Below are 16087 nucleotides of genomic sequence, written 5' to 3'. Positions count from 1 at the left end.
CCAGATCAAGGGTACCCTGCTCTTTGACACGAATTCGAGACTAATTAAAAAGAGAGAGGGAAAGTCAACCAAAGCTTGCAAATCGCGACCGGGAGATAACCACCCCGGAGTAGCACAGCGCTGCACTCCGGAGTTCGGCAGGCTCGATGGAGCCTTGGCACCGGTTCCCCAGCTGCATGGCACCCGGTGACAGTCTCTTCAGCAGCATTTTCCCGGATGGGAAGTAAATCCCAAAAACTGCTTTGAGCAGCAGCCGCAAGACTCCCGCTTACGCCGGCACCGCTGCCCCGGACTGGCCCAGGCGTCTGCACGGGGGCTCATTGCTCACCTGGGCTGCTTGTCCGCGGAAATAAACAAGGAAGGAGAGTGGGGAAAGGGAGAAAAATCTGTGCTTATCCAGATGAAATACCTATCTTTTTATTTTTTATTCATTTTTTTTTTCCTCACTTGGAAACGCGATAATTCGCCCGTTTTCGCACGCACTGTCGAATTTCGTAATACGACAATTGCATTTTAATGTTTATTTTTAAAATGAAAACGTCTAGGAAACGTCTTTTCTTTGACACTGCCTAGTAGCGACTGCATTGAAAAGGCATGCATTTCAGCTTTCTGATAGAAAAGTTTTATTTCCCAACTCTGAATATAAAGCGTGTGAACTTGGAAACCAAAAGAAGACATATGCGTTTGGAAATCTATTGGGAGGGGATAAAAAGCATTTTGTTACTCTAGGAGAGCAGATAAAATTATCCCACGGGCTTTCGGGGAGCAGGGTTAGCACAAGGAGTAAGAGAGGGAGCTTGTTTTGTCCTGCAGAAACATCAGACAGGCCACAAATTGAGAACGAGTTAACAAAAAAAAAAAAAAAGATTTTTTTTTTTTTGTTTTTTAAAAAAAAAAAAAAAAAAAAAAAGAGGGCTTGTTTTGTTGGGGGGGGGGGGTGAAATCTGAGAAGCCACAGTTTGCGAACCAGATTTAGAAAGGTGTGTATATATTGATAATGTCAAAAATTGGGAGAACTTAATTGGAGGGATATTAGAGTCTGAGAGGGGAGCGAATGGCAGCCTCGGCGCTGAGCAGGCTGTATTGACCGGGACTGCCAGGTGTCAGGGCCAGGAGTGGTGACACCGTCCCCGTGGGCCGAGGCAGGGCATCGGCTCCCCTGAAATACCGGGCACAGGATAATTTCGGAGGGAGGAAGGCAGAACACAGCCCGGTTTCTTTGGCACCTCCGTTCTCTCCTCCGTCCTGCCCAGAGAAAGAGCCCTGCGAGAGCTCTAACAATGTGTGGGCTGCCCACAGACATGCGGGGGGGAGCCCGGACAGCCCCTCCGTGGGCAGGGGGGGCAGCTGCCACGGATCGGGGAGAAGGCGGACACCCCACAGACACGGCTGGGGCGTAAATACCATCGGTGCCGCCCCCGGCAACGGGAAGGGGGGGAGCCGGGCGGCGAGGCTATACGTCCCCATCCAGCAAGCTGAAGTGTTTGCCCGGGCCGGGGAGGCAGAGGTAAGGGATGGCGCTGCCCGGGTAGAGCAGAGGGAAGGGGAGAGGCAGCAGGCAGCGGCTGAGCAGGGTGCTGTCCTTGTAAAGGGTCGGCAGGGACACAGCCGCGGAGGCAGCCAGGGGTGGCGGTTCCCCGGGATGATCTGCTTGCCCCGGCCCCGGAGCCTCGGGCTCGGCCGACATCTGTCTCTTGAGCTTGTTGCGCCGGTTCTGGAACCAGATCTTCACCTGGGTCTCGGTGAGGTGCAGCGCGGCCGCCAGCCCGGCCCGCTCGGCGCTGCTCAGGTAGCGCTTCACGTCGAAGGTGGACTCCAGCTGGAAGACCTGGCTCTTGGAGAAGATGGTCCTCGTCTTCTTCTTGCCTCCCACCGCCGGCGACCTGCCGCTCTCCCCGCCGCAACCCCCGGCATCCCTCGGCGACGGCTGCCGGGGGCCGCGCGGTCCCTCCGCGGGGAGCGGCGACACCACGACGATGCCGTCGGTCCCCGGGCGGAGCCCAAGGCCCGGCCCCTCTGCCCGCAGCCGGCGAGGTTCATTGCCTGCAACGGCAAAGCACAGCATCACGCTGCCTGCAACGGCAAAGCACAGCATCAGCCCCCCCCGCCCTCCGCGCCGCCACCCCCCCCGAGCCCCCGCCCCGCATGCATGCACAGCCTGGCTGCCCCTAGGGTCTGAGCATTGGGGAGAGAGGGCGAGCTCCTCCTCCTGCTGCAGCATCTAAAAGCTCTGTGTGTGTGTCTGTGTATGCGTGTCCGTGCCCGCGCCCCACCCGAGCCTCCGGGGCGCGGTCCCGGCCCGGCGGCGCTGGGACCCCCTGGGCATCCCCCGACGGGCTGGGCTGAGGGTCGGGCTGCCACCCGACGTGCGACACGGGCGGCCGGCTGTGTACCCGAGTCGCTGGAGCCTTTATTCGGGTCTCGTTCCGCAGGCCCCTCTTCTTCATCTTCCTCCTCATCATCCTCCTCCTCCTCCGGCAGCGCGCAGAGGGCTCTGCCCTGCTCCCGGGCAGGGCGGCGGGGGCCGGGCTGCAGGATGCTGTCGATGCTGAAAGCCGGCGGAGCGGCTGGGGCCGGTGGTAGGGCTCCGCGGCCGCCCCCGAGCTGCACCATGGCGAGCCGAGCCGAGCCGCGCTGAGCCGAGCCGAGCCGAGCCTCAGGACTGGCTGCGGAGGGAGGGAGCCGGGGTGGAGGGAGGGATGGGGACGAGGGGGAGGAGAAGGAGGGGTCGGGGCGGCGGAGGGAGGGGATGGAGCTAGAGGGAGCCAAAGGACTGAGGAGGGAGTGGTGCAGGGGAGGGAGAGAGGAAGGCAAGAGGTAGAAGGAGAGAGGGAGAAGAAAAGAGAAAGGAGCAGAAGCTGGAAGGAAGCGAAGAGGATTTTTTTTTGGGGGGGGGGGGGAGGGGGATGGGGGAAAGCACGCCAAAGTGCCTCTTTCTTTACTGTGGATGAGGTGTGCCCCGAGGGGGTGGCCCTGCGCAGTGCAGGGTTGGCTGTCCCCCAGCTCTGGACTTTCGCTGCTAGAGGGACGGGGCAGAGTCAGGCCCACGGGAAAGGGCGATGGGGAGGTGGGATGGTAGGGCGGAGGGCTCTGGGATGGAGGATAAAGAAAGGGATGGGGGGAGAGGGCTGGAAATAAGAGAGAGGAAACGGGTCTCTGGGAAGGCAGGATGGGGAAAGAAGGGGATCTGGGAAACGAAGGAGGGCAGAGAGGTGGAGAGGGAATATTGCACAGAGGACAAAAGAATGATAGGGGGTGAGTGATAGAGGGGGGTCATCACGAGGGAGGAGGCAGCAAGTGAGAACCTTTACTGAGGGGAGAGGGGAAAGAGATAAAGTCGAGAAAAAAATGAAACGGAGATTTAAGAAGCAGAAGAGGGAGGAAGAGTAGAAAGGAGTAATGGACAGGGAAGGGAGCAATGGATGCGCAGGGGGAAATCACTGCAGCTTCTCGGGGTCATAGACGAGAAAGGGAGCCCCTTTCCTTCCGAGGAGCCCCGTGTGAAGGTCACCCCGAAAACCACCCCGCAGATCTGCACAACTCTTCTGTAGTTTTCGAAAGCTAAAAATTGTGCTAGATCCTGCACCTTTTGGAGGCTGGAGAAAATGTGCTATTGGAGCAAGCACTCCTGATGCTCCTCGGGACTCGGGGAAAGATTTGTACGTTTGTGTGGTGTAAGGAGAACTTTTGCTCTCCACCACCTACCAACATCGCAATATCTTAAAACTGGTTTACACAACCCAAGGGCCGCCATCAGCTAGCAGCTAGCTGCTGAGCACAGGGAACCCTTTCCTTCCCTGAGCCCCTTTGTAAAGCCCGGCGAATGTTTGTAACCGGCTTTTAGGAGGCCTTTTAGTCCGAGTCTCGATGTTTCCACCACGAAAAGTGCTGAGGGCAAGCGAGAAGCCCTTGAAAAAGAGTTGACAATAGAAGTGCTGACAGGCTCTTAAATATTGTGATGCAGAAGATTCCGTGAGCTAAAATCAGGACATCTTTTAAGGCTTTGGACTGTGTTAATCTTTAAAGCAGTGGTTCTTGGGAGAGCGGGTTTCAGCTCTTTTTCATGAAATTTTGTTTCGCTTTATAAATGCACTCAGATTTTAATGCAGCCGTCTGCTGGAGAGCTGTATTTTTTCCACCAGGCGAAAAAAATATAAAACGTCCCGTCTTCCATTAACACGGTCATTGGCCAAACGCCCAAAGTCATTGTATTTGTCTTGCAATCTCCTGTACAAGCTGGCGGTTCTGGTGGGGCGAAACGTCCTGTTAAGGGAGAGCGACAGAGAGAGGGAAGGGAGGAGTGGTGCGAAATGGGAAGAAGCTGAGAAGATAAATTACATTATTCCGTGTCAGCTGGCACAACTCGGAGAGTGGAGCACTTGGATGCCAGATCGGGTCGGTCCGAGTCCCTGCGCTGCTGTCCCGGCCTCCTTTCCCTCTGCCTGGAAAGGGGCAAGGTAGCCACGTCCCAGGTGCTCACATCTGTCTTTGCTGCAAACTATTTCCCTCTTAGTCGCGAAAAAAAAAAAAATCCACACAAAAGAACAAATGTATCGACTTCTCAGTGTGTTTTCCTAAAAGACATTTTCTTGGAATAAAAAGGACAATTTGAAGAAGGCAGAAAATTAGAAGGAAACTGAAGAAGGAGACATAAGCTCCATAAGCTTTGCCTACTCGTTTTATTACACTGCGGCCCCCTGCGCCCCCTACGAGCAGCTCAAGGCCAGCCCTGGCAGACACAGACCCAGTCCCAGTAGCACCCCGTCGGGAGAGGTCTGCCTCCTTTCCCAGCCCCATTTGGCCGCCCTACAGAAACGCTTTTTCCCTGGCAAGCTGTGCGCGGGGAGGGAATGCAGCGCAGCCCCGCAGCTCCCCAGGCTTTTTGGCAACTCATTGGTAACAAGAGGATGGGGGCGACCGCTGCCCCCCCGCAGCGGGTCCTCCAAGCCAGATCCGTACCTCACGCCCTCTCTTAGAGTCTCCCTCATCTTCAGAGGGGAGTAAAGTGTGGGTTCCGCAAGCCGACAGGTTGCAATCCTGCAGACCGCCAAGTGGCCTCCGGCGGAGGCTGGGGGGACACAGAGGCTGCTGCCTCGGGGAGCTCGGAGGAGCCCCCGCGGACCTGCTCGGGGCAGCCGAGGGGGAAAAAAAGTGTCCCACGGGACGGCTGGGCGAGAGACCTTGCCAAAAGTCACAGACTTTTTTCCAAGTCATTGGCTCTTTGGTCGTGGGGAAAGCCTGGGGCAAACGCTGGAGGTGTTTGGAGGGGAGATTTTGGCCAACTCTCCACTCCGCACCACGCAATTCCCTGCCTCAGCCACAAAAGGCCGACGGACAAGGCGCACAGCCACTCCGACAAAAAACAAATAAACAAAACAAACAAACAAACAAAACAAAACAAAACAAGTTTTTCCTACAGTAATTTTTTTTTTTAGAGATTTTCCTACAGAGATTTTCTGCTAGCGGTACTTTTAAATCCTGCTCTTCATCTGCGCTGTATCTCGGAGCGATCCTGTCGTCTGCGACATGTCGTGCCAGGGAGTCCGCTAACGGGCAGCGACAGCGCAGGAGAGCAGGTCTTTATCTTTGAATAATATATTCCTGTACTAGCAACTCACGTCAAGCTGAATGGAAACCTTTTACCTGGGAAAGCTTTTTACGAGAAACCAGACAGTATGCATATCTTTATTTCCACTTCAGCTCAGAGAAGGAAAAAAAAATCTGAAACTAAAAGTCACTGACACGAAATCTGATTAGATTCTACAGAAAAGCGAAAGGGTCCGGTTTTGCTTGGTTTACGGAATCGGGATTGTTTCACCCCCCGGTGTGCTGGAGGATAAAATAGGCCCTATCTGGATTTCACATCCCCTTGCAAATAAGTACGGCCGCACCAGGACTTCGAAGCAGTCCTTAAGGACTTAAGTCCCCACTCCTCTCCCGGTACACAGCAGGGGGTAGAAGATCCAAACCAAAAGAGCTGCCTGAAAATAAAAATTTCATTAAAAAAAAAAAAAAAAAGAAAAGAAAAAAAAAGAAAAAGAAAAAAGAAAAGTAAAACGGAATAAAAATAAATAAATAAATAAACGGTGGCTTTGGGATAGTGCTGCAGGTCCCTCAAATAAACCCGACCTTGCAGTTCAGCACTCGCTGGGTATTAATTGCCGATTACTATCGTGATGTCCTTCTCCTCCACCCCGCGGCTGAAATTCGAGGGTACAACCCCCCCACCTCCGCCCCCAAGTACAGGGCCATCGCCCGCCTATGCCAGGTAAAGGGACTGGGAGGGACGGGGCAGAAAAGGGTTTCCCGTAGGAAGGCAGCTACAACTGTCACGCATAAACAGGCTTTTGGCGGGGGGCAGCTAGGTGTACCAGGCCGATTCCTTCACTCCCGAGGTGCAGGACACGGGCAGGATGGGGCCCTGCCGCATCCCTTTTGGAAATCTTTTGTTAGGTCAGTTTAAAGTCCTCGGTTAAATCGTCTTCCTGCAACCTCTGCACTTGATACGAGAGTTGTGCAGTAAAATTCTAGAGGGGATTTCTGAATAACGTAGGTAAGTCCCAGGTGTTCAATAGACTAGGGTTGCCAAAGACAGAAGGGAGAGAGAATAGACAGAAGAGGAAGAAGATGGAGAAAAAGAAGAGGAAAGAGATAGACAGATGATAGATAGATAGATAGATAGATAGATAAGTAGATAGATAGGCAGATAAGAAGAAAAAGGACAATAGAGAGGAAGGTAAAATAGAGAAGAAAGTAGAACAGAGAAGAATGGAGAAGAACCAAGAAGAAAGCAGAACTGGTAGTAGAAGAAAAGAACTAGGAGTAGAAGACAAGAAAAAGCAAAGAAGAGCAAAGCAAAGCAAAAAACAGAAAAGAAAAAAAAAAAAGTAATAAATAAATAAAATAAAAGTTTGACATTCTCATCACAAGTCCAGATTTTCATAATACATGCACAGATGTTCATGCATCTCCGTACACAGAAATTAAAACATAGGATCGCTAAGAAGAGTTGAGAACCTCAGAATAGTTAAATGAAGCATTAAGAAGTCCGTCGTAAAGTAGCATTCATTGGGAATGGGATGAGAAATACAAGAAAATTGCCTGGATCTAATTCAAGGCAGAGAGCACTAATCCTGCCAGGGCGTTGCAGTCTGCAGCGAGGCCCCGATCGATGGCGCGACGCGGCGTGCGCACCCCGCCAGGCTGACGTGTTCGCAGGGGGTAGAGACAGTCTCTTCCAAGATAATGCAGTATAAAAGAAAGGGGGGAAAAAAAATCGATTCAAATATATTGTTCAACAGTGGAGCCAGGGCGCACCTATGAGATTTATTAAGTATTGATTTGCATGAATATTTTAGACCCCTGCCTAGGAGAAAAGTTATAGGCCATCTTAAGCCGGTGAGCACTGTACCATTTGCAAAGCAGCCTTGTAACAAGGTGCTTTGCAGCATATTGATCGCTTTCATTTAAAGTGTAATTAATAATAACATCTTAGAGCAGCTAAACTAGTTTATTTCAGGGGGGCAGTTCGTACAGTATTTTGATTTTTTTTTTGTTTGCTTAAAAAAAAAAAGAAAGTTAAAAGATCACCTCTTCACTAATTATTTTTATTAGCTTCCAATAAGCAGAAGTTATCTTTGTGAGTAGTCTGGCAAGGTTTTCCTTAGCCTCGCCTCTGGAGTGCCATCTAGCTAAGCTGTTGTAGCAACATTCATTAAATAAATGTCAACAGACAAGGATTTATGCTGCATAATAATATTACATCTGTAGTATAACTGGATTTATTTTAAAGCTATTCTGAGGTTGCTTTGATCTATAAAACAGCAACGTATGTCTCTATATGTCGCAAACAGCCATTGTGAAACTACTTTGGGCTTTATAGTCTGCCAACATATTTCTTATAGTGTTCTGTTTGCAGAAGAAGCACAAAGAGTGACTCTTACCTCTTTGATTTGTTTAATAGAGATATACAGAGGGAATAAAACTGCGAGGAATCTGTTCTCGTAATTTGAGGTTAGGCTTTTTTTGCCTGCTTTGAAATTGCCAATGTTGCCAATGTATATTCGTCAGTGACCACGTCTTCTGCTAGCTGTTTCTGTAGATCCTGCAATTTTCTTGCCATCAGGTACAATGAAAAGAGTCGTTAAAAATCGACTAGGTAAAGAAACCTGAGGTGTTTATGTTCCTACTTTCAGTACATATTTTTAATAAAGCACTTCCTGCAGGTACAGAATAAGGCATAAGTAAGCATTTTTTTCTTAGAAGAACTCACATCTTGCACCTTTTAATATTTTACTATGGTCATAAGTTACAAATACAGTGTATGAAAAAAAAATCTGTTTATTGATATAATTAGCACGTCTTTAAAAAACAAACAAACTAATGTCAAAACACATTTTAAAAATCCGATTGATCATTTAGCCCTGCCAGTTCCTTAACTTCAAGAAAATAATATTTAGTAGAATCAGAAGTATAATAATCTCATATGTTACTCCAAAGAAAAGGCATGTGGAAAGTGGCAGGCATGTTCAGTTTCCCGTTGGATTACAATCTACTCTGATATGACCGTAGGGAGTCAGGATTTTGCTCCAGCAGGTAACGCTGGGAGAGCTGGGGAGCTGGATAGGATGGGGAAAGGCTCTGGCTGTTTTCCTCCAGGCATAGTCAGGCTCTGAACGGTACCAAGCCAAGCGGTGAGCCCAGAGGAAGCGACGTCGCCCAAAGCCGCCCCCTCTGCTCATTAAAAGGCTGAAATCCCCCCGAGTCCCACCGGGGGCTTCGGGACCCCCACCCCGCCGTTCCCTATCCCCCTTCCCCTTTCCTGGATCAGATCAACAGAAGTTTTCTCCCCAAAAAACGGGAGTTTCCCGGCTACGCCAAGCAAACAGCTGGAAAAGCCCTCCCGGAGCGAGAAGAGAAATTTCAGAGCAGTGGAAAAAAAAAAAAAAAAAAAAGCTCCCAAACCCGAGGCTCGAGTCGAAACGAGCATACCGGCAAGTTAACGCTTTCCTCAGGAACCCACAATACGCATCTATTACTATTATTATTTTACTTCTCGAGTGGTTTTGAAGTTTTCAGAGTCCTGACTTCAATTGTGCATGATGCCCAGAGCCGTGTTTCAGGCCAAAGAGAGGGAAAAAAAAAAAAAAAAAAAAAAAAAAAAGCAGTGGAGAGGTTGTAATCCGCCCCTGAGCCTTCTTCTTGGGTTTCGTACCAAAGCTGAAGCTCCGCCGCATCTCGCCGATCGATTTCATAGCACGAAAGCGTGAGATCGCTCCGAACATAACGTAAAGTGTAGGAAACAGTAAGAATTAGATCTTTCTTCCTTCACCGGGACCGGTCTGCATGCACGTACCCCAACAGACCCATGGACCCGTTTTTTGCCACGGGGACACCGAGTGTTGCGAGCTGGTCAGTTAAATTACACCTGATTATGCCCTAAAACGTAGGATCAAAGCTTGACCTTGTCTGAGCTCAAGGCTGAGTTTTATAAAGTCATTTTCCCCTTAATATTAAGAAAAAAAAAATAAAACCTTTGGAAACAATAACCCGATGTTAATTTTAGCAGTGAGTAGAGAGTGAGAAACAAAAACAGTTATTAAAGGAAAAATAGCTCGGCATGCATAATACTTCATATAATATCACATTACAGTTTAGCTTGCATAACTAGCCGTACAACTCCCCAGTCTGTCGCCATCTGATTATTTTTCTCTGTTTTAAACTGCCAGTGCGAACTGTTAATCGATTACAAACCGACCCCCTAAGAGACGGAAAAAGCTGAGGTGCATTTTCCTCAGCCTCCTCAGGAGACCCAAATAAGAGTCAAATCCAGCTAATAAAACACAGTAATGTTCACTTATTATTATTAATATTTTTTCCACCGCATATTTTTAGCGGATAGTTTATCGGGGAAATAAAATGGAAATAAAGAAACCAAATCCTCACAGCTCTGACTTCAGTGGGGCGAATTCACTCGAGTAATTTGCCTTCAAGTTGTTGGAAATCAAAAAGCCTGCACCGAGAAGGACCAGGGGAGGCACCAACACATGCTTGGGTATTGATCGTATGAAAATTAGAGTAACAATTGGGGGGAGGGGGGGGGAGGGTTGGGGAGGGTTGGGTGTCTGTAGGAATTAAGTGGCTAAAACAAAGGGCCCTGGAGAAGCTGCTGAGGGTCCCGTGGCCGCGGTGGGGGCCCCGAGGCTTCGCCGTCTTTTGGGGTGGGGACCGCGGGGCCGGGAAGAGCCCCCGGCCCTGGCAGTTCCGTACATTCGTCTGACGCTCGGGGGGGGGGAGAATTAGGGGGCTGCTGCCCCCCCGAAAAACGCCGGTCTGTGTCCCCCCGGGGCCGAGTCCGAGTTTTCTTTGGATGCTTGGCGCGGGGGGGCCCCGCCGAGTGGCTCCCGGCTCATGGCCGGGGGTCCCCGGTGTCCCCTCGGTTGTGTCCGGCGGCCGCGCGTCGTTCCGAGTTAACCCCAGCGGTGAGTTTATTGCACGTTAAAAAAAAAAAAAATAAAATAAATGTCCCAAAGCGGTAAATCGAGAAACGTGGAAGTGGAAAGAAAAAAGTCTGGGGATGATACGGGGGTGGGGGGTGGAGCTGGAAGCCGGGGGCTGGGGCGAAGGGGCCGCGGTCCTGGCACAGGTGGGCGCTCAAACGAGTCCTGTCATCTGCGACCGTAGGAAGGGGAGGGAGGCGGCGGGGAAGGTGCCCAGGGGGTAGCTGACGCCGCTGGAGAAGCCCACCAAGGGGGGCGACATGTGGGGCAGGGTGAAACCCAAGGCGCTGGCCGGCGAGTTCTCGTGGTACAAAATGGGGACCCGCACTATCCTTTGGGCGGCGTGGGAGAGGTTGGCCGCCTCCAGGTCGGCGGCCAGCTGCCTCTTCCACTTGTTGCGCCGGTTCTGGAACCAGATCTTCACCTGGGTCTCGGTGAGGTGCAGCGAGGCTGCCAGCCCGGCCCTCTCCGAGCTGCTCAGGTAGCGCTTCACGTCGAAGGTGGACTCCAGCTGGAAGACCTGGCTGCGGCTGAACACTGTGCGCGTCTTCTTCTTGCGGCCGGCCGCTCGCTGCTCAGGCTCGCCCGGCTCCTCGCCTCGCTCCTCCTCTTCCTCACGGCCTCCGGGGCCCGGTCGCCCTCCCGAGGGGCCCCGCACCGCCGCCGCCCGCCCGCCGCCGCCACCCGCCGGCTCCGCCGGCTCCTCGGGCAGCTCGGGCGAGTCCCGGTCGCTGGCTGCGGAGAGAGGCACAGACAGAGCTGGGGGGGGCGGCCCGCTCCGGGCATTGCCCCTGATGGGGATGGGGAGAGCCCAGAGGCTGCGCCTGCCCCTGCCCGGGTCACCGGGAGGGGAAGGGAAAAGGCCGCGGGAAGGGCGATGCCGGGGAGCCCGGCCCTGGGTTTCTATATGGCCTGCTATATGGTCCTGCCGTACCCTCCCGGCAGCCGTGAGGATGTGTGCACACAGTCCTGCACAAACCCATAAGTTACATCTCGTGCATATATACGCATATACGGACATGGTCATGCACGTATATGTGTATATGTATATCTACGTGTGTATAGGTGTGATAAGATATAATAACATATCTACGTGTACACACATACCTATGCAAATTCAAATATATATATGTAACATACATGTACTTTATGTTTTGTACACATGAATACCAGCATATATATGTAAGCATATATACACTTGTACATATGTACATAAGTATATAAATATTTTTATAATAGAGACATACACTTATAAACACATGTGCATGTATATATTTATATGCACATGCATACATACACAAATCTATTCACACACATGCACACATATATTTACAAGTACGTATGTAAGTAAACTGGGGTGTGTGTATAGTGGGGCAAGCATATTAGTGCGTGTGTGTATATAAAGGGAGGGGGGAAATAAATATTTTCGCTCTTAATATTCTCAACTAGATAAACCAAATCATTCGGGTCAGCTACTCCAATATCGGGACATTGCCTTCCAGCATGTCTCCGTCGTTTCCAACACTGTGTTTTCGAATTGCATTTTAAAGGGGAAAAAATATCCTAGTATTTATAGAACAGAGGGAAAAAAATAAAAGAAAATCAAGCCAGGAAGACAAAACAGTTGTTTTGGTAGTCATTTTCTACTTTTAGGCGTACTTTTGAGATAAATTAAAAATATCAATAAACCCATCACTGTAAAAAGAAACTCTTTGGGTTATAAATCACGCCTCTTCTGCTCACTGAGTAATCGTGTGAACTCTACAGGCTCGTACAGAATCAAAGAGTTGCGCCGAGGGACAATATTTTTTCTATCAGGATAAAAATAACCACTGATCGCAGCCCATAAACTTTTTCAGATGTTAATTTGTGCCCGGGGAATCGGGGCTTTTTCTCCAGAGGTGCCAGGCCGCGCTGTGCAGAGCTGCACTGTCCGCGGAGAGCAGCGGGGCCGGGGCTGCGGGAAAGGGCAGCGGGGCCCCCAGCTGCCCTTTGGGGGTCCCAAATTCTTTGCTACTCTGATAGGGACCGTGTCCCCGGCTTTCAGGGGAGTCTGAAAGAGCAAGACATCCCTCTTAGAAAAAAAAAAAAATAATAATGAAAAAAAATGGTAGGGAAAAAAAAAAAAAGAGAGAGAGAGAGAGAAAAAAAAAAATCCAAGCGAGCAAACAACCCCAACTGTTTACATTTTGGGGCAAGAAGCAGGCGGGGAGAAGGCTCCAGGTGCCTGCCACACTGTGAGCATTTCCGGAAATTTACACCAGGAGCCCGAACCCGGAGAGATGCAGGGCGAGAGGGCTGCGAGGAGCTCTCCGGCGGCACCCCCCTCTCCCATTTCCCCGGGGACCGCGGCGGCACCGGCCCGCCTTGGGAAGCGGCTACCCCAAACCCATCAGGGCCCGGTGGGAAGGGGTTAGCAGGGAAAAGTAACTTACTGTCGGGGCTGGCGCAGCCCAGGAAGGCGGCGTGCGCCCGGCGGTACCAGCCGACGGCGGCGTCGCGGAGCGGGCAGCCCGAGGCTCCGAGGCGCAGCGGGGAGCGCGGAGCCCCACGGCCACCTCCGCCCGCAGTCGCCCTCCTCGCCCCGCCGCCCGCAGCGCCCTCGGTGCCCAGCAGGTCCTCGATGAAGAAGGACGAGACGCGGGCGGAGGTGGAGCCCGAGTTTTCCGTCGCTTCGTCCGGCATCGTCGGAGAGGAGCTGAGGGAGGGACGGGGAAGGGGACGGGGACGGGGACGGGGGGGGGGGTGTCCCCGGCTCCGCGGGAGGCTGGCTCCTCGGCTCCCCGCTGCCCCGCCGCCGCCTCCTGCCTCTGCTTAGCCCCGTGGATGCTCTCCTGGTATAAAAGGTTTTTTTTCCGGAGTAATCATTTCAGATCGCGGTTTGCCATCATTTCCTGCGAGCTAGGAGGGGAGGGGGAAGGGGGAGGAGGGGAAGGGAACGGGGAAGGAGAAAAAAAAAAAAAAAAAAAAAACAAGCCGACAACCCATCGGAGGCGCCAGATTCTGCGCGAAAACGATAATAACGAAATAAAAATGTCATGCGAGTTAAACGCCGTGCACGGCGAGGGGGGGGATCCTGCGATTGGAGGAGCGCGGAGGCAAATGGGATCTCCGCGGGGGCGCGCAGCGCGATGGCTGGCGCGGAGCTCGGCGGGGCCGAGGCCGGGCTCTGCCTGTGCGGGTGCGTTTGGGTGTGCGTGCGTGTGTATGTGTGTGTGTGTGTGTGTGTGTGTGTGTGTGTGTGCCCGCGTGTGCGTGCGCCGCCCCGGGGCTGCCACTCACGAGCTGCTTATTTAGGTCAATTAGGGAGCAAATCCCGGAGCGGGGGGAGCGGCAGGGCCGGCCCTGGCGTACGGGGAACAGCCGGGGGGAGGCTTGGCCACCTCACGTCTTTGCCTTGCCATTGGATGCAGCGGGCTCGGAGGGCAGCCCACGCAGCCAATCGGCTCTGCAGGCACCTCGGTTATATTAATATCATTAATAATAATTAGCCCCCCTCCTCCCCCCCCTCCCCCCCTTCGGAGTGCGGCGGCCGCTGAGCTTTCATGTCTGCGGCGGCGGGGATGGATGGATGGATGGATGGATGGATGGATGGACGGACGGACGGACGGACGAGATGCGGCCCTGCAGCCACCGCCGTGGGCTCCCGGCGGAGCGGGCAGGATCCCCCTGTCCTGGACCCCCATACGGAGCACTGGGATCGGGGAGCACCCAGGGAGCGTCTGCCCCCAGGGTGCCCAAGTGGCCAAGAGGCCGGCGGCATTGGAGGGAGGGCGGCCTTCATCTCCCGAGGCCGCCTTGCTCTTCATAGCACGGTTAGTGCCATTCAACCTTTCTCTTTCTATATATAAATATTCCCTTTATGTACATATATATAATATATACACCTTTATATGTATGTTTATATATGTGTGTATTATGTAGATATACTTATTTTATATGAATATTTATATGTATGTACGTCTATACTCTTATCCTATATGCACATGTATATGTATGTATATATATGTATATATATGTATATTACGTCTCTAGATTTAGGCGGTAGTTTATGAGAAGGAAGACAGTTCTCCATCCCCGTCTCCCATTGCCCAGGGCGCGCCCGCTGCCAGCTCCCGAGCCCATCGCTCCCGGCGTTCTCTCTCCGCACTTCGATTTTGTGATTCTTGCTGCTATTGTAATCCCACTTCGTGGGAAGCCGTAAAGCCACCCCCTGCCTGTCTCCTTTTGCCGAGCCTTCCGGATGTGTCCCGCTCGGGACAGGGACCCCCAGCATCCCCGCAGAGCTCCAGGGCAGGACAGTGACTCGCTGCCTTTTTCCTGGAGACCAAATGGGACAAGTCTGTCGATCCGAAATGCACGTCGGAGACCGGGAAGGTTTGGGTGAGTATACAAATGCCCTGAAAACTACTTATTCAACTCACTGCTCTCTGCTTCTGGGAGTACTGCTTGAGCGGGTTAAAGGCACGACTCAGAGGCGATGCTCACCAGCTCCCCGGCTCCACTCTACCTCCTCCGGCGGGATTTCCCTCCTTGTTCCCCTTTGCAGTACCCCTGAGCACCCCTTCCCGTGCTCGATTTAGGGAGCGGAGCAGTCGGGCACTGCCCGCTGCCACCTGGCCGCCGCAGCGAGGAGACGGGGAGCAGCCAGAGCCGGCCCGGGGGGGAACCGGGTGTCGGGGCTGTCTAGGGAGGTGGAGAAAGGGGCAAAGTGGGGAGCGGGGGAGAGAAAGAGAGGAAAGAAAGAAAGAGAGAGAGAGAGAAATGGGGGAAAAAGAGAAAGAGAGAGAAAGAGAGAAAGAGAGAAAGAGAGAAAGAGAGAGAGAGAGAGAGAGAGAGAGAAAGAAAGAAAGAAAGAAAGAAAGAAAGAAAGAAAGAAAGAAAGAAAGAAAGAAAGAAAGAAAGAAAGAGAGAGAAAGGAGAAAAAACTTTCAATTTCCAAAAACTCAAAAAAAAAAAAAAAAAGCAATCAGAGCTCTGAAGTGAACTCTGGAAAAGCAGGAATGTACAGGGACGTGTTCGGGTTTCAGTACTACCTGAGCAGAGACCAATGACTGGCAAACTGTAAACCAAGCAAAAGTACATTTATCACTTGTTGCACAGGAGTGATGCTAGCGAACATTACTTTTATGCTTTGTCCATCGTGGTGTGTTTTACTAGATAGGAAATATGAGTCTGACCAATATGTCTTACGCATCTATAAACCGTCTGCTCTGTTTCACTGGCAGACTCAGAAAATATATGTGTGCTTTCCGGAATAAAAAGAAGAATGTGGACCCCGGTTACTTCTATACATTTTATATTCAATGTGCAAACAATATGCATGTAGCCCCTGCCTGTATTTTTTAAAGTGTTCCTACAGTGTAGTCATGTAACTTTTGTAGTATTGTTTGCTTTCCACTTAGAAAAAGTATAATAAAATCAATAAGAATTAATTCACTCTTGGTTTTTTTTTTTTTTCCTTCATTCTTTTTAGCACAATGTATAACTTCTAGTGTGCAATAATCCTGAACTGTGTTTGTGAAAAGTCATCTTTATTCAGAAATATTCCCGAAACACAAAATCATTATGTATACAACCCTATACCT

The 16087-nt window shown here is 51.5% G+C and overlaps 2 protein-coding genes across 2 annotated transcripts; both read right to left on the bottom strand.

Annotated features, from left to right (window-relative positions):
• Positions 1 to 599: 599 nt before the first annotated feature.
• LOC137855553 (homeobox protein HMX2-like) lies at positions 600 to 2698 on the bottom strand. Its single transcript, XM_068679787.1, has 2 exons — positions 2394 to 2698; positions 600 to 2043 (listed from the first exon to the last, which is right to left on the bottom strand). The coding sequence occupies exons 1-2, from the start codon at positions 2611 to 2613 to the stop codon at positions 1454 to 1456; spliced, it is 810 nt and encodes a 269-aa protein (XP_068535888.1). The 5' UTR covers positions 2614 to 2698; the 3' UTR covers positions 600 to 1453.
• A 7827-nt stretch (positions 2699 to 10525) lies between these two features.
• On the bottom strand, positions 10526 to 13583 carry LOC137855552 (homeobox protein HMX1-like). Its single transcript, XM_068679786.1, has 2 exons — positions 12935 to 13583; positions 10526 to 11234 (listed from the first exon to the last, which is right to left on the bottom strand). The coding sequence occupies exons 1-2, from the start codon at positions 13182 to 13184 to the stop codon at positions 10654 to 10656; spliced, it is 831 nt and encodes a 276-aa protein (XP_068535887.1). The 5' UTR covers positions 13185 to 13583; the 3' UTR covers positions 10526 to 10653.
• Positions 13584 to 16087: the final 2504 nt, after the last annotated feature.

Source organism: Anas acuta, chromosome 4 (genome assembly GCF_963932015.1).
Source record: "Anas acuta chromosome 4, bAnaAcu1.1, whole genome shotgun sequence".
NCBI lineage: Eukaryota > Metazoa > Chordata > Aves > Anseriformes > Anatidae > Anas > Anas acuta.
Note: the sequence above shows the minus strand (reverse complement) of the source record. Positions and strands in the feature narration are given on the sequence as shown.

Excerpts from the sequence above, each read along its gene's own strand:
- LOC137855553 (XM_068679787.1), bottom strand. The coding sequence starts at position 2,613 with ATGGTGCAGCTCGGGGGCGGCCGCGGAGCCCTACCACCGGCCCCAGCC. Across the intron at positions 2,044-2,393 it reads TAAAGGCTCCAGCGACTCGG|GCAATGAACCTCGCCGGCTG; the intron begins GTACACAGCCGG and ends TTGCCGTTGCAG.
- LOC137855552 (XM_068679786.1), bottom strand. The coding sequence starts at position 13,184 with ATGCCGGACGAAGCGACGGAAAACTCGGGCTCCACCTCCGCCCGCGTC. Across the intron at positions 11,235-12,934 it reads GGGCTGCGCCAGCCCCGACA|CCAGCGACCGGGACTCGCCC; the intron begins GTAAGTTACTTT and ends CTCTCTCCGCAG.